Source organism: Oncorhynchus mykiss, chromosome 8 (assembly GCF_013265735.2).
Source record: "Oncorhynchus mykiss isolate Arlee chromosome 8, USDA_OmykA_1.1, whole genome shotgun sequence".
NCBI classification, from domain to species: domain Eukaryota; kingdom Metazoa; phylum Chordata; class Actinopteri; order Salmoniformes; family Salmonidae; genus Oncorhynchus; species Oncorhynchus mykiss.
The window spans coordinates 57,597,775-57,625,573 of NC_048572.1; the positions used below are offsets into that span (position 1 = coordinate 57,597,775).

General features: G+C 47.2%; 1 protein-coding gene, 1 non-coding gene and 1 pseudogene across 12 annotated transcripts; all 3 read left to right on the forward strand.

Moving 5' to 3' along the window:
* Positions 1-60: 60 nt before the first annotated feature.
* eif4g1a (eukaryotic translation initiation factor 4 gamma, 1a) lies at positions 61-27,480 on the forward strand. Of its 11 annotated transcripts, none has more exons than XM_036985774.1 (33): positions 61-578; positions 2,869-2,987; positions 3,215-3,301; positions 3,494-3,526; positions 4,197-4,217; positions 4,944-5,123; positions 5,454-5,553; positions 11,547-11,657; positions 12,533-12,687; positions 13,509-13,598; positions 14,195-14,273; positions 14,446-15,477; positions 15,608-15,696; positions 16,146-16,326; positions 16,599-16,732; positions 16,943-17,095; positions 17,856-18,248; positions 19,458-19,604; positions 19,895-20,128; positions 20,277-20,381; positions 20,672-21,046; positions 21,364-21,493; positions 21,916-22,018; positions 22,158-22,417; positions 22,577-22,701; positions 22,862-23,034; positions 23,218-23,343; positions 23,570-23,651; positions 23,767-23,865; positions 24,520-24,657; positions 24,795-24,876; positions 25,288-25,428; positions 25,930-27,480. In XM_036985774.1, exons 1-33 carry the CDS (start codon positions 545-547, stop codon positions 26,109-26,111), a joined length of 5,493 nt encoding a protein of 1,830 aa, XP_036841669.1. In that variant the 5' UTR covers positions 61-544; the 3' UTR covers positions 26,112-27,480. The 11 variants fall into 11 exon arrangements, with proteins under 11 accessions (XP_036841669.1, XP_036841671.1, XP_036841672.1 ...); XM_036985776.1 differs by having other exon boundaries at positions 21,919-22,018; XM_036985779.1 differs by having other exon boundaries at positions 62-494.
* Positions 24,939-25,066, forward strand: LOC118965660 (annotated as a pseudogene).
* Positions 25,497-25,627, forward strand: LOC118965680. The gene has a single exon (XR_005053058.1). It is a non-coding gene; the product is annotated as a small nucleolar RNA SNORA3/SNORA45 family (small nucleolar RNA).
* Positions 27,481-27,799: the final 319 nt, after the last annotated feature.

The window sequence follows — 27,799 nt, forward strand, 5'->3', positions numbered from 1 at the left end:
ATGTTCGTGTCCACTGTCACATGACGGAGGATGCGTCATCAAATAATGATTTTCCCGGAAGTACCCATGCGACTTACCAGGCGCACGGTCCGGCCGGCTCCAGCGGACGAGAATGCATCGCAACATGGCCTCGCTGTAAACCGAACGAAACCCCAGTAGATTGTGTATTTGACCGGCAATCCGTCACCATCGGCGCCTTGATCATGGACCTCCGGTCCAGAGGCTTTTTCCGGAGGCATTGGAGTTGTGAATAATAATCTTCAAGTGCTATATTAATACATTTTATGCCCTACTCACTTTTGCACGCTCCATGGATTTAAAGAACAAGTGACAGCAATAGCACTCACCCCAATAAGGGCACCACTTTCCATTTGGAGGAGAGGACAAGAAACTACACTACAATTTTTAAGTAACGGACGATCGGGTGTAATATATATTTTCCACTGTTGATTCCAGTCTTCGCTCATATCCCTCACAGACACAATTCATAACCGGTAAGAATCCAGTGTGCGCTACCTGCTATCGATCTTTGAAAGACAATTGGATGAAGGCCCTGCTCTTGTCGGTCCATTTACAAGGTTAGCTAACCTAGCTAGCTAGTTTAGAAGAGTAGCTAATGTTAGCTAGCTACATGTAAAACCGCTGGCTAGCTAAAATTGAATATTGGCTTTGGCTGTCTGTGCTGATCAAAACGAGCTTGATAAGCTAACCTTTTGAGTTGAAACTAATGCCAGTTCATGTCGGTGTTTTAAGTGGGTGAAGGTATTGGTAAATTAGTTAGCGAGCTAACGCTAGCCTGGAATGTTTCTAGCTTCCTAATCTTCCCTCTTTTGAACGTTCAATATGACAGTTCCCATCGAAACAAATTGACTAACTATCTAAACCATTTCGTTAGCCTGTGTTTTACTTCAATGCCGGTCTGGCGATTTACTCTTGAGTTTCTTAAATCACACTTTTAAAATATCTAACGTTGGTTAATCCGACCTGTCAACATAGCTAAATCTAGGTAAGGCAATTGTCATGCTGGTTTTTCTATGTGTGAGGCTTGGTTGGGCCTACAACGAATTAATTCTGATCGCAAGACTAGCATACCAATTAACATATGAAAGTGTATCAACTATTGGATACCAAGAAAGTAATGTCTTTAATATTGCGATGCACAAATGATGTGTCGACATGTCACTGCAGAATGTATCGGTCACTCGACATTACTACGAGAGACACGTAGAACTACCACACAGGCTAGCTAGCTAGCTAGCGCGCGGGTGGGGTGTGTTTGACATCCACCATCATTGGCATGCTAGAAGGCCTTCCCTGCAATTTGACCCATCAGTAATGTTAGTTGTACCGAATCGAGCCACAAACCGATCGTGTTATCATAGGGTTATTTCATGGTCTTTATTTGTATTTAGTGCCTAAAATGTGTTTACCAAATAATGAGCTAGCCACAGATGGGATAACATGGCTAACACCGGGTACTTGCTAGCTAGTAGTTAGCTAGCCATATGACACGTCTTCCTAATGTGGGATCGCCTCTTTAGACCATGTGATAACAGTTTGACACTACTTCTTTTCATGCTTGAATTAATGGCAACACTGTAGCAATAAGTAATGGGAATTTGCGAAACCTCTTACATGTCTCAGTAGACCCATGCCTGTCTACAACCCACACCACTCAAATGTGGAATATATTGCTTAACAGTAAAAGTATACAGAAAATATAGAGAATCTCAAACTTTGTAACCACTAACCAGCACATATATATATAAAAACAAATTGGGAAAATCTGTTACAATCAAATAGAGGGTACTGGCAAGTGAACTTTGACCAGAAACAATACATTCTCTGAAACTAGCTAACCAGTTAGTTCAATTGAGCGTGAGTGAATGTACCAGCTCAGGCCAGCGTGAGCCTAATCCCCAAGAACGGATGCAGAGAAATGAATATATATTTTAGATTTTTATTTAGCCCTTATTTAACAAGGCAAGTTAAGAACAAATTCTTATTTCACAATGACGGCCTACCCCGGCAAAACCCTTCCCGAACCCGGACGACGCTGGGCTAATTGTGTACCGCCCAATGGGACTCCCGATCACGTCCTCTAGCACTGAGATGCAGTGCCTTAGACCGCTGCGCCACTTGGACCCCATGACCCCATTAACTGGTTTTTCGCCATTTCTAATCCGCATCCATGTGTCATGTCAAATTCATCTCCCCATCATTATGTGAGTTGACAATAGTCATGGTGCAACGTAATTTTTTTATTGTTATCTGCCAGGAGGATCAATAGATGGTTCAACTGCCCCTAAAGTGGAGATATGGTAATTACTCGTAACCCAATTCAACCCCAGGAGGGATGTGATCTCTCTTGTTTCAGGCCTAAATAGCGGTTAAGAGGTATATGCAACTTTCCCCAGCTGAAATAGGCTAAACCTAGAAGATTAAGTGGAAAGTGAAGGAGGGATATAGGGAGGTGAAAATAAGTGTGTATTGGCGCAAGGGTACAGGGAGGAGGCATTACTGTTATCAGGGCAGGGTCAGTAAACACCACCCTTGCTGCTTGGCGGGACAACCTTTCTATAGCGCAGACAAACCCACTAACCGATTTCCAATTTTGGAACTCGCCTCAACAACAATGCTTTCACAAGTTCTGACATCCCTGTTAGTGGAAGCCCATGAACTTCATAGGGAGTTAACTTGAGGCTGATCGGTCAGTGGGCATGGTGTCCAGGTTATTATTGTATATCTAGTCTACTCACCATAGTCTGACCTACCCAGTATCAAAATGTAGATTGTAGTCTTCCATGGTTTTTTGTTGATTTTAGATTTTTTTTTTTTGTTTTGCTAACTCTTCCTCCTTCTCCTCAGATCGGCTGGCAAGTCAGCGCCACCCTAATGCAGAACCAAGTGAAATGAACAAACCACCGCAGCCTATAACGGGACCCACCTCTGTCCCACACCCCTCCCCCTCCCCTGGACTGACACAGGTGAGAGCCATTGACAAGACCCAGTGTGTGCTGACTGGTCAGGGTAGCATTCATTTGGACAAAAACACGTGAGAACGTTTTGAAACTGGGACATTGCTACCTGAACTTGTCCAATAAGGATGCACATTTTTGTTTTATTACATTGTACCCTATTGAACGCAACCCATCTCTGGCAGAAAATGATCTAACTAACGTAGTTGTGTTTCTCTCCCTCCCTTCTCTCCCAGGCTGCCTATGCCCCAGGTCAGCCCCCTTCTCTCGTCTTCGCCACCCCACCACCTCAACAAATGAACTCTTCACCGCAACCGCGACAGGTATTGCCCTCTCCATCTCTCTCATTCTATTTCCTGCTCTTTTGCTCACGCTCTCTAAATGTCCAAGCTTCTGTTACGCTGTTAACTCCAACTCTTGCTTAACTGTAACGCTTTGGTCCAACCTGTTTGTGTTTAAGTGTCCCTGGCTACCAACCTTGATCTCTTGCTCTCTTTTGCTGTCCTCCCTCCCAGTTCGCCGCAGGGCCTCGTGCTTTACACCAACAGGTACTAACTCCCCTCACCTTCCCCAAAATGTCTGTCATCTCGACCTGAAAGTAGACCGCTGTGCGTGAATGCAATTTAACTTCAGAGAAAGATGAGGCTAAACAGCCATTCTAGTTCTGATCAGACCCAGCTGTAACTAGATGTAAAACCACCTGATTTTGAGTGAAATATTTCAAAAAGTATCAATTCAGGCCATGAGTAGAGTGCCGTGCTATAATCCTCAGCCCTTTTGTGGCTCTCCAGGACCAAGGATTTCATTAGTGATGTGTTCAGGCTGCTAATTACATAGGTTGCCCTTGGTTACACCTGATTCCACCCACTGTAGGACTATACGGTAAAGTTCCTAGGCACCAGGGTTTATCGGTTTTTACATTTCACCTGTTCATGTATAAATTAGTTTCCCTAATCAGGCAAAGTGCCAGCCAACCCATCAGCCAGGCCTACGATCAACGGTAGTTCCTTGTGGATTTAACTCTCTAGCTTTATTTTTCCTTGATGGCTTCATATTTTCTGGTAGTCAGCAGCAAACTGTTAGTGGCTGAGTGATATACTGCTTCTTCTCATTCTCTCGTTCCTTCTGCTCTCTCTTCTCTTGTCCTCCTCCTCTCACCCCCCCCCCCCCCCCCCCCCCCTCTCTCTTGCTCTCTGCTCGTGTGTTGTGCGGCTGAAGGGCGGATACAGGGCACTGCAGGTAACAGCTTCTTTTCCTTCTCACCCTCCTCTCGGTCCGTCGAACCTAGCCGTAGTTTAGTCTGAGTCTAAAGAACTAACGTCCAAAAGTTTACTCTCGACCCTTGCCCGAGGGCTGACAATAATCAGTGATCATCAACAAAATTATTTTGTTGAGTAGATGCTAGCTATGATCATTGTCGAAACTTGTAGCTGATCCTGCTTCAGTTTAATCCTGCTCCGTCCTATTATAGCCTAGTTCCCAGTTTGACCACCTTTTGAAATACTAACCAGAGCCTGTGTCCACAAAGTGTCTTTTGACTAGGAGTCCTGATCTAGGATTTGTCCATAGAATCGTATTCAATATTATCGAAAAAGCCAAACGGATCCTAGATCAGCACTCCTACTCTGAGACGCTTTGTAAATACTGGGCCAGGATGGATATAGCGCCTCCCTGTTAGTCATGGGGGATTCTCATACTCGCTACTCTATGAACATGCACCCATGAGGTGTCCAGTAATTCACAACACAGGCTTGTAAATCCCAAACTAAACCCCCCCCCATGGCAGTCATCGTGTGTGCAGTGTGTTCAGCTCTCTGGAGTCTCGACCGACCTCCACCATCTGACAGTTTCAACATGTGACATTTTAACACCGCAGTACACACAGCTCACCATTTGGCTCATACACACACTCAAATATACTGTAGAAATATACTGACAGTTTCTCTCTCCCCTCCATCTCTCTAGCCCTACTATGCCAACAGGGCCACCATGTCCACCAGTGCCCCCCGGGTCCAGACCAGCAGCGGGCCTCGTCCGGTGGGTCCCACCCACGTCTACCAGCCCAGCTCCCAGATGATGATGATCCCTGGGCAGCAGCTGTCCTTTGCTGGCTCCCCTCAGGGCTACTTCATCCCCCCTGGACAGGTGCCACAACCGGTCATGATGACTTTATGTTAATGGTTAACTTCACTTGAATATAGGGTTGCAAGATTCCATAAAATTCACAGCTTTCTGGAATGTCGTGGAAGTTTTGGGAATTTTAAAATGTAAATCGTATAACACCTCTCGTACAGTATTCCAGCACCAAAAAGTCTAAAATCAACATAGAGTTGTAGCTATACCGAAACGCAGCAAACAAGAAGCTTGACCCCTTTAGGACAGGTAACTCACAGTCCTATACCTTTAAACAGTTTTAAGTGTCCTGTCTGCCCCCCCCCTCTCTCTCTCTCTCTCTCTCTCTCTCTCTCTCTGTAGTACCGGGCTCCCTACATGCCACCCAGTCCACAATACCCTGTCACCAGTGGCACGGCAGGCTTCTACCCAGGAACCAGCCCGGCTGAATACCCCACCTATGGTAAGGGGCTCCACTCTGGGCCATGGCTCAACAGCCAAGCACAACCATGACCACAACCACAATCTGGATTTGAACCACAGGCACGACTGGATCAGCAGCTGGAACTCGAACCAAAACCTAGTGTTGAACTGCAATCAGATGCTCTTCGTCAGGGCATAAATGTAACTTTTTGGTCCACCAGCCACTGTGGCAGGTAGATAAAAAACAATACATTTTACCTGCCAAAATATTTTTGGCCTGCAAAAATTCCACCAGCAAAACACAAAAACGAACAGCATGCTTTGTAATGTTTCTAGAACAATACATACAACAATACAATACATTACTAGTAGGGATGCAACGGACAGTGGGCCCACGGTACAGTTTCGGTATCTTTATATTTAAGAAACATAACACAGCACCGTTTAAACAATGAACTCTTTTAGTTTGCCTATAGACAAATAGAACTTTCCATTCAGAAAAATGGCACCATGACTGACTAGGCCTGGTTTCTGTCTCTACTGTATGAAGTCAAGGGGAGAAAAACCTTCAAATGAAAATGGCTTCTTAGCTTTGACGACCTGTAGGTTCTTTGCCTTCTCCATTTTAAATAAACAGGGTACATACTTGTATAGGCAATATTTAAAAGTAAAAATAACAAAGTGCAACATCAAGTTGGTACCCTGAATGAGATATCTGTTCCTTTATGTTGAGGTTCTTTTTAGGTTCTTCTGTGAAAAGATAAGCACGTCCAACATTCTCTGAAGCAAGACGGGAACGGCTTGTACTGACGGCTTTCTCCCCTGCGGTGGAGAAAACGCTCTCACTTACAACAGAGGTTCCCGGGACACCGAGACTCTGTTGTGCAAGTTTTGTAACATGGGGGAACTTTGACTGGTTTGTTTTCCACCACACAAAAGGATCAGCATCCACATGAAGGAAATCTGCTGCCTTGTATGAGGTGACCACCTCAATCATTTTGGGAAAGGGCTTGGTCTGTTCCTCTGCTTTGAAAAGCTTCCCAGATAACGGCCATGGCGATCTTCTTTTGAGGAGGGGATAATGATGGCTGTTCTTCCTCTGTGGATGGCCCTGCTTGAAACTGCAAGAAAAATGGCTAGTAATAATAATACAATTTATTATTAAGTGACACACATCTCATCACATTAACGCACATGATAAAAGCAATATCATGAGAAATCGTTTAAAAATAGATAAAATACCTGATGTTTATGCGTCACAATTTCTTTGAGGTCCTTGTCGACTCTGTCGCAGCAGGCTGAGCAGGGGTTTAAACCTTGGATCAAGGGCTGTAGGTCTTTGAAGGTACTCCAGAGGATCCCGGTCTGTGTATCTTCTCTCCAAGTCCTGAGTGATGGCTGCCTTGGTCCTCCCTGATGGTTGCACTGTCCTCAGGACCCGGTGCCATGGATTTGATAATCATTGACTTTAGAGGGATCATTGATGAGGTTTCACTGCTCGTGAGAGTTGTCATTGTTTTCAGGGGGTTGAGTAGCCAAAATGAGTTCTTCTGCCAGCTTCAGTTCACTGTCAGTCAGCATGGTTCACAGTCGGTCTTTGACCGACTTCTTCACCGCCTACTCCAATACAGCAGAGTAGCTGGCCGGTTGCTGTTCCACAACGTTCCAGCATGTCATGAATGGTAGCGGTGGTGTTTTTGTGACCTTCCCCAGGAGGCGGGACACTGCCTTGAGAGAGCGAGACTGCCCTCTTGGCTGCAAGGTTCAGGATGTGTGCAAAACATCCAATGTGGGGGCCCAAACCCATCAGCTTCATGGATGGCATTCACTATCTTTTGTGCATTATCTGTAGTGGCTGGGATTGTGCTATTTGGTCTCTCTTGCTTCCACTCTGTCACAGCGTTCATTAGTTCAAGGGCTACCCCTTCGTCAACCCAATCCAGTACATAGTGAACCGTCACAGTGAGGTAGCCTTGAGTTGCTCTGGAAGTCCAACTATCAGTGGAGAGAGTTAGATAGGGTGTCTGTCAATTCCTATCCAATTTCTCTCTGATGATTCATGGAGTTTGGGAATTACTTTGCTGCTGAAAAATGTGTGGGAGGGGACATTTTTCATCAGGTGATGAAATCCCGAGTCAGTAACCACGAAATAGGGCTGCAAATCTTTGGCTGTGAATACTCCCACTGCTTTCGTTATTTCTTTATTTTTCTGAATTTGTCTCAAATTGTTGTTGGAAGGCAGCAGCAAGAGGTTGTTGTGTTTTTGCTAACGAGTGGACTCTCCTTGCTCCAGCTCCACCTGCAAGGGATACGGCCGGGTGATGGCGACTTAAATTACACATGTTAGAAGTGTTTCCACTCGAGTAGCCGACAGTGGCAAGGCAATGGTTGCGGACTGTACTTTTGTTTACGGTCTTCTTACCCTCATCATTGTATTGAACGCCAAAATGTTCCCACACAGCGGATTTGAAAGACTGCTGTGCCTCTTCAAATTTGCTTCTCTCTGTTTCGCTAGCGCTCGCCATTGTCACGTTGGAGCTGAGAGAATATTTGTTTTTAGTTTCCTCTCTTCATGGGGCCACTTTAGGGAGGTTTCCTACTGAGATGTCATTGCAAATCGTCCATTGGTTGTTTTAAGGGGGGGGGGGGGGTTGCAGTCACTGCGGTTGCCACATTTTGAGCCATTGCTGTGAGGTAAAGTTTGTCAGCCCTCAGGGGTCCCCTAATGTCCTGTGGCCCCAAGCAGTTGCCTGCCAAGCCTGTTCTCAAGTTGTGCGTCTGGTTCTGTGGATCCGAATGTACAACGTGCATGTAGTCTGCAGCGCAATAATTACATTTGGAAATCATAGGAAAATGGCAGGCATATCGTAATTCTGCGGTTCACGTGTGCGTATTGAACTGTAGGGGGCGTACTGAACGGTTCGACAACATACTGTCTCATTGCATCCCTAATTACTAGTAAGAAGTAACTAATGTGGTATATTAAATAATATTTTGTTGTCACCTGAGCCCATAATTTTTCCCCCGGAACGAACATGACCCGTCAAACCACACTTGTTAACCCCCGCTCGCTTGACCCGGAAGCCAGCAGCACCAATGTGTCGGTGGAAACCCCTTTCAACTGGTGACCGAAGTCAGCTTGCAGGCGCCTGGCCTGCCATAAGGAGCCGCTAGAGCATCTTGAGCCAAGTAAAGCCAAACACTCCCCTAACCCGGACGATGGTGAGCCAATTGTGTGCCACCCTATGGGACTTCAGGTGCCGCAACACTGCAATGCGGTGCATTAGACCGCTGTGCCACTCGGGAGCCTGTAACCTGAGTCTTTTAACCAAAATACTGTATCACAGATGAGACAAATGCTCACCTGCCCCTTTAAGGGCGGGAGGTTACTGTGGTAGCGCAACTTGTCATGTTTGTGCCTGTGAGATTGAGTCTGACTAGTAGAAGCGTTTTCTCTTCCCTAGCAGTTGAAACTCAAAGAGAGAGAAACAACCTAGCTTGTGAACAAAACAATGTAAATAGTGAAGAAACAAGGGCAGTCTCACTTCGGTGGACTTTAGTTTCAAGTAAATTAGACCAATTTATATGCCTGTGGGTAGGCATCTAAAAATGTTTTTTTTTTTGAATTTTTACCCCTTTTTCTCCCCAATTTCATGGTATCCAATTGTTGTAGTAGCTACTATCTTGTCTCATCGCTACAACTCCCGTACGGGCTCGGGAGAGACGAAGGTTGAATGTCATGCGTCCTCCGATACACAACCTAACCAGCTGCTAAAAATGAATCTTTGACTCAGATCTTCACATGCACAGAGGGCCACAGCAAGGCTGTGTTGCAGCGCAAGTGGAATGAGCTTCAGTTGACGTCAGAAGTTTACATACGCCATAGCCAAATACATTTAAACTCAGTTTTTCACAATTCCTGACATTTAATCCTAGTAAGAATTCCCTGTCTTAGGTCAGTTTGGATCACCACTTTATTTTAAGAATGTGAAATGTCAGAACAATAGTAGAGAGAATTATTTATTTCAGCTTTTTTATTTCTTTCATCACATTCCCAGTGGGTCAGAAGTTTACATACACTCAATTAGTATTTGGTAGCATTGCCTTTAAATTGCTTAACTTGGGTCAAACATTTCAGGTAGCCTTCCACAAGCTTCCCACAATAAGTTGGGGTAATTTTGGCACATTCCTCCTGACAGAGCTGGTGTAGTTGAGTCAGATTTGTAGGCCTCTCTGCTCACACACGCGTTTTCAGTTTTGCTCACAAATTTTCTATAGGATTGAGGTCAGGGCTTTGTGGTGGCCACTCCAATACCTTGACTTTGTTGTCCTTAAGGCATTTTGCAACAACTTTGGAAGTATGCTTGTGGTCATTGTTCATTTGGAAGACCCATTTGCGACCAAGCTTTAACTTGGTCGCAAGACTGATGTCTTGAGATGTTGCTTCAATATATCCACATAATTTCCCTGCCTTATGATGCCATCTATTTTGTGAAGTGCACCAGTCCCTCCTGCAGCAAAGCACCCCCACAACATGATGCTGCCACCCCCGTCCTTCACGATTGGGATGGTGTTCTTCGGCTTGCAAGCATCCCCCTTTTTCCTCCAAACATAACAATGGTCATTATGACCAAACAGTTATATTTTTGTTTCATCAGACCAGAGGACATTTCTCCAAAAAGTACGATCTTTGTCCCCATGTGCAGTTGCAAGCCGTAGTCTGGCTTTTTTATGGGGGTTTTGGAGCAGTGGCTTCTTCCTTGCTGAGTGGTTCAGGTTCTATCGACATAGGACTCGTGGATATAGATAGTTTTGTATCGGTTTCCTCCAGCATCTTCACAAGGTCCTTCGCTGTTGTTCTTGGATTGATTTGCACTTTTTGCACCAAAATACGTTCATTTCTAGGAGACGGTATGACGGCTGCATGGTCCCATGGTGTTTATTTGCATACAGATGACCGTTGTACCTTCAGGTGTTTGGAAATTGCTCCCAAGGATGAACCAGACTTGTGGAGGTCTACCATTATTTTCTGAGGTCTTGGCTGATTTCTTTTGATTTTCACATGATGTCAAGCAAAGAGGCACTGAGTATGAAGATAGGCTTTGAAATACATCCACAGGTACACCTCCATTGACTCAAATGATGTCAATTAGCCTATCAGAAGCTTCTAAATTCATTACATTTTTTGGAATTTCCCAAGCTGTTTATTAAATGCACAGTCAACTTAGTGTATGTAAACTTCTGACCCACTGGAGTTGTGATAGTGTGAATTAAGGGAAATAATCTGTCTGTAAACAATTGTTGGAACAATTACTTGTGTCATGCACAAAGTAGATGTCCCAACTGACTTGCCAAAACTATAGTTTGTTTACAAGAAATGTGTGGAGTGGTTGAAACACTTAGGTTGGAGTAATTAAAACTAGTTTATGTAAACTTCCGACTTCAACTGTATATAGGCTTCGTCGTTCTTTGACTGTGCGATTACATTTTCCAGCTATAGTTTGAAAACAGCTACAGCAGAATTAATTTAACTTTCAAAGTTTTCACACTTGACTATATTTGTTAACAAATGCGAGTGAAATGCTTGCACTGTTGAGCCCTGACCAACGTGGCTGGTGGAGTCTTACCTGCCAATGCCGAAATCTACCCGCATTTGGCAGGTGGCGGGTGTTAATTTTAGGGCCTGATCTTAGTTGATCTTACAGTTGGTCAGTCAGTTGATCTTAGGTTCTTTACCGTGTGGCTTTGCTGGTTGTTTGTTGTGGTTTTGCCTGGCAGGTGTTTGTGTGTATGGTGGTCTTTGTTTCTCTTAGGACCAAGGCTGTGTGTGTTTTTTCTGGCTTTGGTTCGGCTCTATCAGTCTGTGTTCTGTCTTCTCACCTGCTGCCTCTTACTGCCTTAACACCCTGCTTACCTCTGGTTCCCTTCTCATTCACTCACTCTGCATCTCTCTTCCTGTCCTCTTTCTCTCTCTCTCCTTTTTCTCTCTTCCCTTCCCTCGCTTCCTTCCTCTCCTCCCCCTGTCGTGTTCAGAGCCCTCTCTGGCTGCGAGGGAAAGGCGGGGGGGTGGGGGGAGAGGGGGCGGGCGAGAGAACGGGCGTCTCTCTCTCCACGGTGCTCCTCTCACCTCCCAGCGCTACCCCGGTGAGTAAGTGTGTGTTGCACGGTGTGTGCGGGGCTGCATCTTTATCTGCATGTTTGGTTTGTAGTTTTGTGTGTTTGTTTGGTTTGTAGCTGCCCCACCCCCCCACCCATATGTATACATAGTTTTATTTTGCTCCGGGTGCATGTGGGTCAGGGCTTAAAACAAACCTTTTGGTCCCCCAGCCACTTAACCCCCCCCCCCCCCCCCCCCCAAACCTGGAGGAGCATGCTTCTCAAACAAATGTATTACTAGTAATCAGTGATGTGGTATATTGCTCAATGCTATTTCATTATTTGTGACATCGGCTACATCTTCTAGCAGTTGAAGCAGACACATTGGAAACAACCTGGCTTGTGAACATTGAACAAAACATTGTAATAGCCAAGGAACACAGTCTCACTGTAGTAGACTTTAAGAGTGAATTAGACCAACATTTATGCCTGTGCTCCGCGCTTCTAAAATCAGTCTTACTTCAGCACTTCAATCCCAGTGCGCACAGCTCCCCAGCCAGGCAGTGTGGGAGCTGGCATGTTTTAGGGTTGGTCGTTTTTTGTGCGATTTTAGCTGCCAGCTCTTTATATTGCTGTAAATGTGCTCGTTCTTCACTTCTAACTCTCTTCTTATTCGCGAGTGAAGTGCTTGCACTGCCAACGTGGCTGGGGAAACAGACGTCTTACCCGCCAATCTACCCGCATCTGGCGGGGTTTTTATTTTAGGCCCCGTTGTGGTTATTTTAACATGTTCTATTTCAGTGTGTGGTTATTTCAATGCTTGTTTAGTCTGTATGGTATGTTTGTGGTCATTTTAGTGTGTGATTGTGTGTTGCTTTTTGTGCTGTGTTTGACTTGCCTCCCTCCTCTCCCCCCCCCTACAGCAGGTGCCTACTACCCGGCCCAGCCCCAGTACAGCCACACACCCCCTGTCCAAACGGCGCCTGTCATGTTAAGCCCCGCCCAGCCCCAGCAACAGGCCCTGCCCCCTCAGCCGCCGCCGAGCCAACCACTGGCACCCAAGAGGGAGCGCATAGCGGTACTGTACCACAAACTAATCTTGCTTTTCCACTTTAAGACTGTACCCCTGGTGTTTGGCCTGAAGACGCAGGCTTTTGACCCTGACATGGGGCCAGACTGGGACTTGGTGCGTGAACATGGCAAAGGTTAACTGTTAGCATATCAATTGGGCCTTTTCCTTATAAAAAGCAACTGTTCAGGGGATTCAGAAGTTGTTGATGCTGCTTTTAACATGTCGTTAGTGTCAGCCCACACTGAGAACACTTTCTCTAGTATAATACCAGGATATATATTAGGAGTGGAACAGCCCTATAAAGGTCAGAGGGCAGCTGGTATACTATGACCTCGCTGCTGAGGTCAATGCAGTGCAGGAGTAGTACATCTTGCCCCTTACCGCTTATACGGGGTCAGACACGGATACCTTCTCTCCCTCCCCCCTTATGGTTAAAGATAGAATCAGGGGGATGGTAATCTGTTCCTATATCAGAATTGGCCTCAGGGTAATGTGACCCTAGATATGTGATTAAAGGCAACTAACCTCATGACACAGATGGAGATTGAACAGCGGGAAAGAAGTATAGGTTAGTTTAGACGGTAGGAGGGATGACTGGAGAAGAGAAAAGGGGGCTATCATTTATTTAGGCCTATTTAACTAGGGTTGTATTCATCAGTGTATACCGTAGCAAAACGTTTTGCAATGGGGAAAAGAAAACGGATAGCCAGTCCCTCCCGGTTTCGGTGCATTTTTCATCTGTTGGCGTCTAGTGAATACTGCCCAGGCTAGTCGATTTTTAATGTGAAGTAGTCTGACTGTCGGCTGTTCAACTTTCTCCTCTTCAGATCAGAATACGAGACCCCAACCAGGGGGGCCGCGATATCACAGAGGAGATCATGTCCGGGGGAAGGGCCACCTCCACCCCCCCATCACAGGTATGCCTCGCTACCCACTGGGGCCTGCCTGTTCAGGACAATGTAACCTCACAGACCATTCAGAAACGTTGTTGTCCAATGATTAAAACTCTATTGCTGTTCACATCCTGAAACTTTGTGATTGGTATTTATCATATGAGGACATCAAATAAGCTATGGGGGGGAGCAGAAATGTATCATGTAGAACAGATATGAATGTTTCAGACAGAGCAGTGTCAGCTGTATACATTCTAGTTCTATACATTCAACTCTAAATGTTTCACATCCCTCAATACATCCCCTGGTTTTGCCACCTCCTTGGGATCATTCCCAGTGATGAGCTCACAATGCAAGTTTGGAATCTTGTGTCTTTGAGATGATTCCACAGAGATGATGTCATAGAGGAGACTAGGAAGTTTGGAATGGAAGCCAACTGTTCCAGAACGGTTCCATTTTGTTAGTGTTTACTTTTAGGTTGTTTCTCGTCTCCAACTCGACTTGTTTTGATCAAGGCAATAGGATAGCGTTAGAAAACACTGTACAACATATTTGTGTTTATTATTTTTTAAATCTAGTGTACGCTAGTTTTGACGGTGCTCCTCGTTTTCTGCCACTAGTCCTCCACTACAGAGGGAGAAGGTCCTTCCCAGACCAACGGAGAAGTTACAAAGCCCGTCACCATGATGACGAGAACAGGTGAGCGTCCTCCCAGGTCTTGTGGTACTACAATGTCTTTACATGGTGATATTTGCCACATTACATAGAGATTAGAAGAGCATGAAGTAAACGATGAACTTGATCTTCAATGATTGAATGATATTACGTAATAGTTCCAAAACGGTTCTGAACGGATTATGTATTTTTTCAGATGACAACACGGAACCTGCAGAAACAATGGCCGCCATGACCCCGCCTCCTGCGTTGGTGACCCCAGAGCCTGCCACCGCCACCGTCTCAACTGAGGCCAAGCAGGAAAAAGATAGCCAGGCAGCCCCACCTACCGAACAGGTCGTCAGCCAATCGGCTGTCCCAACGGCTGTGGGGAAGGCCGAGGAGGCCATTCCGCCAGAGGAAGACCAGGCCCCTCCCCCATCCCCCTCGCCCCCGGCAGCTCCTACCTCCGTTCCCCCTGCAGAGGTGCAGACACCACCCCCCATCACCACCATCGCTCAGGTCAGTGACACGGTGGATGCCGGTGTGACCCTGGCGGGAAAGGCAGTGACTCCTGAAGCTCCTCCCATTGAGGAAGAGCCTTCGGCCGCCCTAGCAGCCGTCGAGAAGCCTCCTGCTCTGGTAGCGGAGAAAGAGGAGGCAGAGAATAAAAAGGAAGAAGTAGTGGTGGAGGAGGAGGAGATTGTAGAGAAGGTAAAGGAGGAGCCTGTGCTTACCACCAAGCCAGAGGTAGTGGCGCCTGTTACGGTGGCGGTCGCTAAAGAACACACTAAGCCCGCTCCCCGACCTTTGACCCCCGTCGCCACAGCAACGATCAAACACTCTGCCCCGGCCGTGAAGCCGGTGGTGTCTGTGGAAGCTCCCACTAAAACTGAGAGCGTGGTCGAGCCGACAGCGCCGAAACAGGAAACTGCTGCTGCTGTGCCCGTGTCTGCCCCCGTTCCTGCCGTCACTCCCTCTGTCCCGGAGGCAGAGCCCGCCATGGCCCAGAAGAGGGAGGCGCAGACGCCCCTGTCCAACGGCCTCCCCCAGGAGTACCCCGACGAGGTAGACGCCCCCGTGCCCGCACAAGAGCGAACTGCAATGCCCAACACCGAGCCTGCCGTTCCCACACCTCAGGAAACTGCTACCCTTGCAGATGCTGCCGTGGCAGAGGAGGGGGAGAAAGGGGAAGATGCAGCCACGGTGCCCTTGGCCAGTAGCCCTTCAGAGGACACGTCTATGCAAGGTGAGAGGGGAAGGTTTTTACTGGTCGGGATCACTTGGTTAGGAAGTACTGTGGGCACCAAGGGTTTGGCTGGTGCAGACGGCTTCAGGTTTTGACGTAACAACTTCTGGATGTAACCCTCCTCTCCTAGCTGCTGTGTCTGTGCCAAAGAAGAAGAGGAACATGAAGGAGCTGAACAAGAAGGAGGCCATAGGAGACATGCTGGATGCCTTCAAAGAGGTGCGTTTCTATCTACTCATGTGCCTGCTTGCATAGAGCTGAGCGGCCTTCTAAAGTCATGAGCTATTCTGAACAGTTGTCCGTGACCACTTGAAGGTGCACCAGTGGTAAACCTTGAAAAACGTGTAAGATTGTTACTCCCAGCACTGCAGTCCAGCTGCTACTCCGGTTTGGTCAGTGCAAGAGCAACTTGGCATATGGCACCGTTGGTCTTTGTGCCTGGAGTCCTGGTATATCTGTCGACAATCATTTCACTTCCCAGCAAGTTTTCGTCAAACTTCCCGTATGCGAATTTGAAACTTGTATTCTCTCACAACAACAAAATAAAATGTATCAAAAAAGATTGTCACCCCAAATCCTGACGGCGTTGTAGGGGTCTCAAATTCATTCTACTCCGTCTTACCCCTCCAATTGTCCTGTCCCTTCTCCCAACTCTCTCATCCATACAGGAGAAGGAGGCGGCGGCTGCCCCCGAGCCCTTGTCCACTCTGGCGGAGCCCAGCCCTGTGGCCCCTCCCCCTTTGGCGACCGCCGACGCGCCAGATGAGACCTGGGAGGAGAAGGAGGACAAGCAGAACGCCGACACGCCCCCGCTCAAACCAGGCGACCTCAAGTACCAGTACAAAGGAGGTGGGTGGCCCCCTGGAAATAAATGTGTCTGTAGGTGACCCAATTTTCATCTTCGTTGACGCCCGACTATCTCTTATGTGAAATATCTCATCGTGAATGGTCAACGACCCCATTGTGCAGGTGTATGGCCAGCGTTATCCCTCCCGAAATGAATGTCTCTTCAGGAGCAGTCTGATAGATTTGGTTGAATGTGTCCCAGCAACGGTTAAGCAGTAGAAAGAGTCCGTCGCCCGTTCAAACTCTCCCACTCCTCCACCCTTTCCTCCCAACAGAGCAATGGAAGCCTATCGACCCGGAGGATAAGAAGAGGTACGACAGGGAGTTCCTGCTGGGCTTCCGGTACATTGGTGCCAGCATGAACAAGCCCGAGGGCCTGCCTCTTATCTGCGATGTGGTGTTGGATAAGGTAAACAATATCATTGAAGGAAAGAAATAACAATTTAATGAGCCAACATGGGTATATATTTGTTTTAATAGGCATCCAGTTTGAAGTGTATTATTCACAGCTAAGTGAAGTGATTATGCTCCCGTAGTTCATTCGTGTGCTTTTCGAGCCTGTCCCGAATACTAATTTCAATGTCAAATTCATAGGTTCTTAATCCTCTCCTCTCTGTAGGCCAATAAGACCCCCATGCGCCCAGCGGAGCCGGGTCGCAACATGATGAACGCCGGGCCAGACTTCACCCCCGCCTTCATGGGTAACCTGGGCAGACAGTCCTCTGGAGGTGGGGGAGGGGGACCACGGGGCCCTGGAAGGGACCATATGGGAGTGAGTATCGCAGTGTTTGTCCGTGTATGGAGTTATATAGTGGACACTTAAAAAAATATATATATTTATTTTTTTTATTTTTTTTTATGGGGTAGATCATATTTAATATTGCAGATGGATGGAGGCTTAAGTGGAAAAATTGGTCTCCATTTCCAATCCCCCATATTTTGTTCTTGTAAATATATATATTATTTTTAATACACAAAGGTATGTGGATTCGGCTATTTCAGCCACACCCATTGCTGACAGGTGTATAAAACCGACCACACATCTTTGGTAAAACGGGTTATATCCATCCAGATGCCTCTGTAAGTGCGTAGAGATCCTATAATTCAAGACCAAGATCGACCATTTTTTTTGGTCCCGTGTGGGCTGTTGTCTCTTGGAAAGCATTAGTCACAGTTCAAAGTATGTTATTACCTCACTCTCCACATGATATAAATCAATCATTTGTCACACGTTGCTTGAAAACAAATGGTTTAATTGGTTGACAAGCAGTAATTTATTGTGAGCATTTAAAGATGACCATTGAATAGTGTTCTAAGACTGCCAGTGAGTGGAACTGGTGCTGCTCTCTACCTTGTTTATGTCTAAAGCTGGGCTCAAGTTGTGAGTAGATTGACAGCCCAGTTTGTTTGAAGTTCATAGACATCATTTCCCTCTTATCTGCTCTACATGATGTTCTTTCTCTCTGTTTTATCCCTCTACCCCTCACCCATCTTGCTTTCCCCCCTTCGCTCTCTCTTCTCTCCCCCCCCAGCCCCCAGGACCCCGGCGCTCCCAGCAGGGCCAGCGCAAGGAGCCCCGCAAGATCATCATCTCCTCATCGCTAGGCGGTGACGTGGAGCTCAACAAGGCAGAGAAAGCCTGGAAGCCCGCGGTGAAGATGGCGGGGAGCCGCGGGACCGGCCCCGAGGAGGAGGAGAGCGACGACCCCGAGCAGGCCAAGACCCAGGAGCTCTTCAAGAGGGTCCGCTCCATCCTCAACAAGCTGACCCCTCAGATGTTCCAGCAACTGATGAAACAGGTCACAGAGCTGACCATCGACACGGAGGAGCGGCTGAAGGGAGTGATCGACCTCATCTTTGAGAAGGCCATCTCCGAGCCCAACTTCTCCGTGGCCTACGCCAACATGTGCCGCTGCCTTATGGGGGTGAGTGACGTGACTGACGACGTTTGGGAATTTTGTGTTTGTCTTTTTTTCTTTCGTTCTCTCTGCCTCTACTTTGAGCCATGTGTTTGGACCAGTGCAGTAGGGAGGTAACGTGTCACCGGTACGCGTTGGTACCCGATTCAAATGTTAAAGATACAAGTGCATCAGTCAGAAAGTTGATTGAACCATTACAAATCGCCGGTTAACTAAAATAAATGTTGCTCATTACATTCTGCCTTCTGAAAATACCTCATAGTTTGTGACAACCGAGTTGTGCTGTTCATTGGCTATGTCATACATTACTAGCTCAAACAGTTAATGTGCAAAAAATACATGACAAGTTCTTGTAGTGGGGTGGTAGATGCCTTATCTCCTTTATGGCTCAGATCAGGTGCCTACGTACATCATTACACACACACACAGAAGTCAGCTCAGACAGGTCCAGTTGAGAGAGGCCCAGCTCATGAGCTCCATCAGCAGCAGACTTTTACGTCCTCCGAAACATGACCCGCCTAGCCGCTCTTCTTAACACCCTCCTGCTTCACCCGGAAGCCAGCTGCACCAATGTGTTAGGAAACACCGTTCAACTGATTACCGAAGTCAGCCTGCAGGCACTCGGGCCCGCAGCAAGGAGTCGCCAGAGCGCTATGAGCCAAGTAAAGCCCCCCCCCCCGGCCAAACACTCCCCTAACACGGACAACGCCGGGCCAATTGTATGCTGCCTTATGGGACGCCCGGTCATGGTCGGTTGTGTGACAGCCTGGGATCAAAGCCGGGTCTGTAGTGACACCTCAAGCACTATGATACATTGCCTTCCACCCTGCGCCACTCGGGAGGCCCTAGCAGATTTGAATTTAGAATGGAAAATTAATGTTTCTATTGCAACAAACGTTAGTGCATCAAACTGAATCACACCGAATCGTTTCAAACTAAAATGTATCATTTCGGGGCCCATGTATCTAGGTGTGTATGGTGTCGTCTTGAAAGGGAAAGATGCACATCCATACACTGCAGTATAGGGATGGAAATGAAGAACTCGAGGAGCTGAGAAGCCCTCTTTCGTTCCTTTTCTCCCCCTCTGTTTTAATTCTGTCTTCATCCATTTGTTTGAGTGTACTTTTCTAAGCCAGTCCCCCACTGAACATAAACAAAACTGACCTTGAACTAAACATGACTTGTTCCTTGTTTCCTTTCCTTGTGTCCTCCCAGTTGAAAGTGCCCACCACAGACAAGCCGGGAGTGACTGTGAACTTCCGTAAGCTGCTGCTGAACCGCTGTCAGAAGGAGTTTGAGAAGGACCAGGACGACGATGTGATCTTTGAGGCCAAACAGAAGGAGATGGAGGCCGCAAAAGAGGTACGACATCACATCCTGTCTACACAACAGATGCGTTCTGTTATATTCATATCCAACCCATGTTCATATTGCCAATATCACAAGATTGGTCTGTATTCCTCATAAATTCTAAATCCATTTATTTGACTATTCATTTGACTTGCTGTTTTTCACTTTTGCCGAGGTCTGTGGTTGAACTAGCAAAGATAGAATCACATTCTGTTCCGTCCCGAACCCTCAAAGAGCGGGTACATTTTGGGCAATACAGCTTTCTTTACTTTCAAATGACCTTTTGACCTCTCGCCTCCCAGGAGGAGAAAGCCGGTCTAAAGGCGGAGCTGGAGGAGGCGAAGGACAAGGCGCGCCGGCGGTCGCTGGGCAACATCAAGTTCATCGGCGAGCTGTTCAAGCTGAAGATGCTGACGGAGGCCATCATGCACGACTGCATCGTCAAGCTGCTGAAGAACCACGACGAGGAGTCGCTGGAGTGCCTCTGTAGACTGCTGTCCACCATCGGCAAGGACCTGGACTTTGAGAAGGCCAAGGTATGCAGAGAGAGAGATACAGACACATAAAGGCATGCCAATGCACAGGGACACACACACACATACTGATACCTGACATATTTCCTCTGCAGAAATATGAATGGCCACACACACACCAGTCTGAGTGTCCCTCTGTTTGTCCCTACAGCCCCGTATGGACCAGTACTTTGCCCAGATGGACAAGATCATCAAGGAGAAGAAGACCTCGTCCAGGATCCGCTTCATGCTGCAGGACGTCATTGACCTCAGACGGGTACAACTACACCTCCCTCCATCCCTCTCTGTGCAATGTTCTCTCCATTTCTCATTTTCTCTCCCTCTATCTTTCTGTATCTTCCTCCCTCTTTCTGTCCTTCACGCCATCCCCTCCTCTCTCGCTCTCCTCTTCAGCGCTCTCTTTCACTTCTTCTTTCCTCTCTGTCTTCTCTGCAATAGTATCATTACAGTCATGGCGTCACAGTAATGACCATACTCTAATTCATCCTATGGCTCTAAAGCCTTTGTGAATTCTTAGACTTTAAAAGAGTTCTCTCCCTCCACCAGAGTGGCTGGGTGCCCCGGCGAGGGGAACAAGGCCCGAAGACCATAGACCAGATCCACAAGGACGCTGAGCGAGAGGAGCAAATGCAGCTGGTCAAGGTCCAACAGCAGCTTATGTCAAGGAATGACAGTGGTGGTGGAGGAGGTGGTGGTGGAGGAGGTGGTGGAAGAGGAGGAGGAGGAGGTGGTGGTGGTGGAGGAAGAGACGGCAGGGGGGGAGACCGAGACAGAGGAGGAAGGGATCAGGGGGGCCGTGGGGGCCAGCACGGCGGCCAGGGGGCTAGGGGCAGCCAGCCCCAGGACGAAGGCTGGAACACAGTGCCCATCTCCACCAAGAACAGACCCATCGATACCAGCCGGCTCAGCAAGATCACCAAGGTGAGCGGTGGTTTTAAAGTTCGCAACTAATAAAGGACCGTGTTTTTAATTACTAAACCAACACAAATCGGGTTCCTAATTATGAGGGGGCAGGTAAGCAATAGTGTGTATTGATTGTATTTCAGTAGCTCATAAGGATGCTTTTTTGCGATCACATGACCAGGTGAAGAGTTTGTGTTCTCAGGGATTTCACTTGTCACTTAAGTAGCCATTTTTCGTCATTTTGTTTTACGAAGTCGAGTCCCCATTGAGATGGATATACTTATGTCATCACCTCTGTTCTCAACCTTTAACCTTTTGACCTCTCCCCCCACTAGCCTGGTGCTCTGGACTTCAACAACCAGCTCCTTGCGCCCCAGCTCGGGGGTAAGGGCATGTGGGGCAGCTGGGGCAAGGGCAGCAGTGGAGGCACCACAGGAGCCAAGCCTGCCGCCGGAGCTGAACCGGGTAGGGCCACATATGGGCGCGTGCCGAACACAGGGAGTCGGGTAGAAGCCTACTTCATACAAACACACACCGACATCCCTCACACAAGTGCAAAATACCCAACAAATGTGTCACACTGTACTATACACACTTATAGTACACACTGTACTATACACACTTATAGTGCACACTGTACAATACACATTTATAGTGCACACTGTACTATACACACTTATAGTGCACACTGGACTCTACACACTTATAGTGCACACTGGACTCTACACACTTACAGTGCACACTGGACTCTACACACTTATAGTGCACACTGTACTATACACACACAAATGCACGCATGCACACCTACATATACAGACTTGGCATTTGTGTGATATGCGTGTATTGATCTCTCTCTCGCTCATTCCTTCCTTCCTTTTGTTCTCTAGCAGCGGAGACTGGCCGTCCGGCCACTGGCAACCGTTTCTCTGCCCTGCAGCAGTCTGCTCCACCAGCGTTGTCCTCGGACGCTGACCGCAGGGTACCCCAGAGGTCAGTACCTCTGTTGCTGTTTTGCTTTCCGTTTCGCCTCATTCTTCCTGATCTTTCTCTCTGCCCCCCCGACTCTCGCTTACACGCCTTAATTTTCTACCCCCTCTTCGCTCTCCAATATCTCTCTCCTTCTCCGTAGGTCCAGCTCCAGTCGTGACCGCGGCGGGGACCGGGACAGGTTCGACCGCTTCGAGCGGCGCGACAGTAGTCGCGACGCCCGCCCGCCTGTCACCAAGCGCAGCTTCAGCCGCGAGACAGAGGAGCGTAGGAGCGATAGTCGCACCCCTACGGAACCCCCCGTCCGGCGCGTAGCCAGCATGTCTGACGACCGGAACAGAGGCAGCCGTGACCGGGGAGGCAGCGGTAGCCGGGACAGGGCTCCTAGCAAGGAGGCTGTTGGTAAGAGGCTATACACACACACACTGACTCACACACGCTTCTACTGCCAACACATACATCATTCACACACACGCTGGATACATGTGCACACACCGTAGTGTAATATATGTTTTTGTGTACAATAGTGTGTGTGTGTGTAACTGTGTTGTATCTGTACAGTGAAGCGTGAGACAGGCCCCACCCTTCCCCCCGCTGCTCCGGCCAAACCGGCCATGACCGAGGAGGAGCTGGACAAGAAGTCCAGCGCCATCATCGAGGAGTACCTCCATCTCAACGACATGAAGGTACACACACACACAGGCCACATCGACAACATGAAAATGCACACAAACACACACACACACACCATCAGTTTTGTGTCCATGACAAAGATGCACACACAGGCGATTGCATAGCTGACTGCTGTAATACTAAACCCTTGTCCTTCCCCGTCCGGCCCTGTAGGAGGCGCTGCAGTGTGTAGGGGAGCTGAACAGCGCCCCGCTGCTCTTTGTGTTTGTGCGGAACGGCCTGGAGGACACTCTGGAGCGCAGCGCCATCGCCAGGGAACGGATGGGCCTGCTGCTGCACCAACTCCTCAAGGCCGGCACCCTGCCCACAACACAGTACTACAAGGGGTGAGAGGCAGAGAGAGTAGTGCCCTAAAGACCAGGTTGTGTGCGTTTCTCAAATGGTGAAAGAAAGTGTGTGTGTTTTGAGGAAGCATGCAATCCTGTCCACAAGATAGTGATTACTTTGCCTTGTTTTGTGGGTGAGAGAGCACTGAATAATGTCTTTACCTGGTTATGTTTTAATCAAAGGCTCCAGGAGATCCTGGAGGTGGCTGAGGATATGGCCATAGACATCCCCCACATCTGGCAATACCTGGCTGAGCTCATCACCCCCATGCTCCATGACGGAGGCATCCCCATGGGACAGCTCTTCAGGTGAGGCCCAGGCTCTATATAGGTTGCAAAGGCCCCAACTCCCGGCAGTCACTTGCATGTATTAGTGTTGAATCCAGAAAGGCTTTGACTGATGCTTCACTTTGTGGATGAATAGTGAAGAAGTGTTAGGCAAGAAAATATACCGTTTGAGACGGGCGTAAAGAATGAATGAGAAGTTTAAAGGAACGCTCGGTAACCTATTGCTACTGTGTGTGTGTTTCTCCAGGGAGATCTCCAAGCCCCTGGTTCCCCTGGGTAAGGCTGGTCTGCTGCTGGTGCAGATTCTCCACTTACTCTGCAAAGGAATGGTAAGTGTCTCTGTGCAAGCAGCTCTGTGGGGTTTGTGTATGTCCATAAAATATTTTGTGTGTGTGTGTCAATTAATTGTGTATTAATGATTTTTTTTAAATAAATGATTTTCAGACCCATAAGAAGGTGGGTGGTCTGTGGACGGAAGCAGGGCTCAACTGGAGAGACTTCCTGCCAGAGGATGAGGATGTCAATAAGTTTGTGACTGAACAGGTCAGTGTGGGAGAAGGGGTTAAACTTTACAAAAAAATAATAATAATATTTTTTTTAGTGCCACTCGATCTGAATACCATGTAAGATTTAAGATCGGTGGACTGAACATGCATGCGACTGCCCTAAATAAATGAGAGGATTTTAGTTGTTTTGGTTAAGGGAAGTTGATATGGGTTTGCCTTGTCGTTCTAAAGGAGTGTTTAGCAACGAAACCGATGTGTGCAAAACGGACCTTGTTGGCTTTGAATCAAAGGATCATTGACAACAGCGTGAACTATATTTTGTCTCCAAATGTTTATTGAAAACATACAAAAAGATTGCACAATAAGCATTGGTTGACTCCAATTGCGTTGTCACAGTTGTTGGTTAGCTAGTTAATTTTTGCCATATTTGCATAGACGTGACATAAGTCCAAACACCTCGAGACGCGATCTCAAGAAGAAGACACAACTAACTGAAGCAAGCCACCTACGGTTCCCCACACGGCCGCTTCTTATCATTGTAGATGGCTGTTTGACCTTTCAGAATCATAACACGCTGCCTCTGCATTGAGCGCGTATCAATTTTCGTGACGTGGTCAGACAACCTGAGGGATCGGAGTGTGCCTTCCGTAGAGTTCCTAATGTAATTCTATGGTGTGTTCGCTCTTTCCAGAAAATTGAGTTTACCCTGGGGGAGGAGTCGGGTGAGACCAATCAGAAGAAGCCCATGAGCGGGGAGGAGCTTAGCAAACATCTGGACAGACTGATCCAGGACAGGGCTAACAACCAGCGCATCAGAGACTGGGTCGAGGTGTGTGTGTGATGTGATGTGCATATGCAACTTTGTGTATCAGCCGGTCAATTGAAAGTTTAAACACGCTATCTACATGTAACTTTTGGGAAAGCAGGCTCTGTGGTAACTACTTATTTATTTACCCTCACTTACAGGCCAACCTGGACGAACAGCAGGCGGCTGCCAACCAGTTTGTGCGCGCTCTGATGACCTCCATTTGCCAGTCAGCTGTTATATGTGAGTACCGCGAAGCCCATATATCTGGCCCTTCTGTTTACATACCTTAAAGATGCTTCCAACCTCCTTTCTTGGCATGCTGTTGCCCTGTATATTGTGTGTGTGATGGAGAGAAACCAAGGACAGTGCTATGTATTCGGTGCCTGAATGTTCCCGACTTCTGGTTCTATGCCCAATCGCTGGTACATTCTGATATCTGTCTGATTGGCAATGGGGGCATCAAGTTGGGTGTAGAATGAGTGTTGGTCGTTTGGTGCTACTCTAGGTTTATGGATCTGGGTTAATTTTCCTATGAATCGGGTTGACTGGTTGGAGACTACGTTGTAAGAAGAATGGGGGTGGAACATGCATCCATCCTTTCTCCCTCTCTCTCCGCCTTCACTCACTCTAACACGCTCTCCCTCCGTCCAGGTGAGAACCCGTACAAGGTGGACGTGGAGCAGATTACCCAGAGGGCCAAGCTGCTGCAGCGGTACCTGAGTGACGAGCATAGGGAGCTGCAGGCCCTTTACGCCCTCCAGGCCCTCATGGTGCACATGGAGCAACCGGCCAGTGAGTACAAGTACTGTGGTGTGTGTGTGTTTCGCCTCAGTTCTGTGAGGTTGTGTATGATTGTGGGTAGCGAGGCTAGAGTCACGCCTTTACAACCTCATTGTCCTGGTGTGCTAGAGTGCTCGCAGAGTAAACCTCTTTGCCTATTCATTGGCTGTAGTCTCTTGTGGCCCAGCCAATCACCAGCTCAGATACAGAACCTCCGTTTTGATGTTTCTTTTTGTCGTGAATATCCACAGCACTGCAGTTGCTTCCCATTCCGTGTAGATTTTGTGATTGTCGTTCACATTCTGCCCCACTGGCATTGTCTTCTGTCTCGCAAAAATATTTTTATGTAAGATGAACTTTGATTGTGTGAATTAAAATGTTTGCTGAAGGCGTATGTATTTATCCACATTTCTCTATCAGATGGTGTTGTGGCTAGATTCATAGTTCAGGAATCATGATTATGGCTGTGCATCTTAACTACCCTCTCTGACTGTGGCATCCTCCCTTCGCCAGATCTGCTGCGGATGTTCTTTGACGCGCTGTACGACGAGGACGTGATCAAAGAGGAGGCCTTCTACAGGTGGGAGTCCAGCAAAGACCCCGCAGAGCAGACCGGCAAGGGCGTGGCCCTTAAGTCGGTCACCGCCTTCTTCACCTGGCTCCGCGAGGCCGAAGAGGAGTCCGACAAGGACTAAATGTCCTCTCTAATACCACCACCTATGGCTAGGGAGGTGTATTGCAAGGGGAGCCCGAGGAGAGAATTGGACTCTGTGGCCCTTTTTTTTTAATGTGGCGGACTGATATCGATCCTCAACAAGGCTTTTTAGAGAGGGACCTGACATGCAATCACTTTCTCTCTTCTCTCTCACTCTCGCTCACTTCCTCATTCTCTTTTCCCTCTTTTGTGATGGCGTGTGTCCGCCGAAAATGAAATAAATGATTGAGACGGATTTTGCTTGTGTAAACGCGTGGAATAACTACTACGGTCACTGCGTATAAAACCCTTTTGACTTGTTGTTCTCGAGAAAACAATGACAAACCAACACGCTGCTCTTTGTGGTTGTAGACAAAATTATATTATGCAACATACTATATGACACGCAAACGCATAGAGACAATGGTAGAGGTGTCATGTAGCATGTTTTTCCCTTGGAGTGGGGTATCATGCCATGCGTGTGTGTGACGTCCGATCGAACACAGAGCTCTGTCTTCTCTTTTTTTTTGTGTGTGTGTGTGCCCAGCATGGTTGAAGTGTGTTTCTTTTAATGATGTAGACGAGGTATGTTTGCTGATCAGCTGACATCAAGCGTATGTTGCCGACCTATAGAGGCTCTGAATGGCTTTCTGAGCGACGGTTCTTTTCCTTTTTTCAACTTCCTGTTTACCGCAGTACTGGGACTTTGAGGACAGAAACAAGATGGGGGATGGATTGTGACCTTTGACCATTAGCCTCTGACCTTGGCTACTGGAGGACGGTGGGGGTCTTCTATATGCTTCCTTAAAGCCTACCTTTCACTTCCTCCCCCAGTAGTCAATCCTGACTGAGATACTGCGTCTTTTACCTCTCCTGTAGTTACATGATGAACTGTTGGGTGCGTTCTCTCTCGACCCCTGTCGAATGAGAAAACAAACCCCATAACTAGAGGACTCCTTAATGACAAAAATCACCATTAAAACTTGAAACCTACAGAAATCAACTTGATGAAATAAGAAAAACAGAAATGATCCGAAAGCCTTTTCTACTCTAAGTGGAATCACATTTCAGGAGCGTTCTGTACATATATATTAAAGTTGTTTTTTTTGTCAGTTTTATTTTTCAGAAATAATAAAAATAAATTACTGATGTAATGTAAACTATAAAATGCTGTATCATTTTCCAACAGAAGTGGCAGTTTGTCCAGATGCAGAGAGGGGTGCTTTAGGTCATCCATTGATTAGTTTTATTGGACTTTTGTAAATATTTTGTTGCTTTCTTTATTATTTAAGGAATTACTGCTTCTTTTTGCATCATAAACTGGAAAAGATGAGGAAACCGAAAATTGCAAATAAAAGACTTATCAAGTTGCTGAGCGGAGTTTGTACATGCATGTCCCAGGTCTTGCGTTAAGGGTACTGTAGTCCAGGGCTTTTCAAACTTTTCTTGCCCTGGTAAAGTCGGCAACCCAGGGACCCCCATCATATGATAGCAACAAAAATAATGACTTGTATTATCAGGGGAATGAGAATGGCAGGTAGAAGTAATCCATTTCAAAATGAATAGATTTGATAGACTGTTTCATTATTTTCGCCTTCTCACAGTTCATTGGAAGAGGAAGTGTTAGCTAAAAGGGTATATTGGTGGTGAAGAGAATGTTGCTGTTGTAAATAAAATTTTCAGCAATGA

Coding starts and splice junctions, on each gene's coding strand:
- eif4g1a (XM_036985774.1), top strand. CDS start 545: ATGAAGGCCCTGCTCTTGTCGGTCCATTTACAAG. Junction 579..2,868: donor CTTGTCGGTCCATTTACAAG/GTTAGCTAACCT, acceptor CCTTCTCCTCAG/ATCGGCTGGCAAGTCAGCGC. Junction 15,697..16,145: donor TGCTGGATGCCTTCAAAGAG/GTGCGTTTCTAT, acceptor TCATCCATACAG/GAGAAGGAGGCGGCGGCTGC.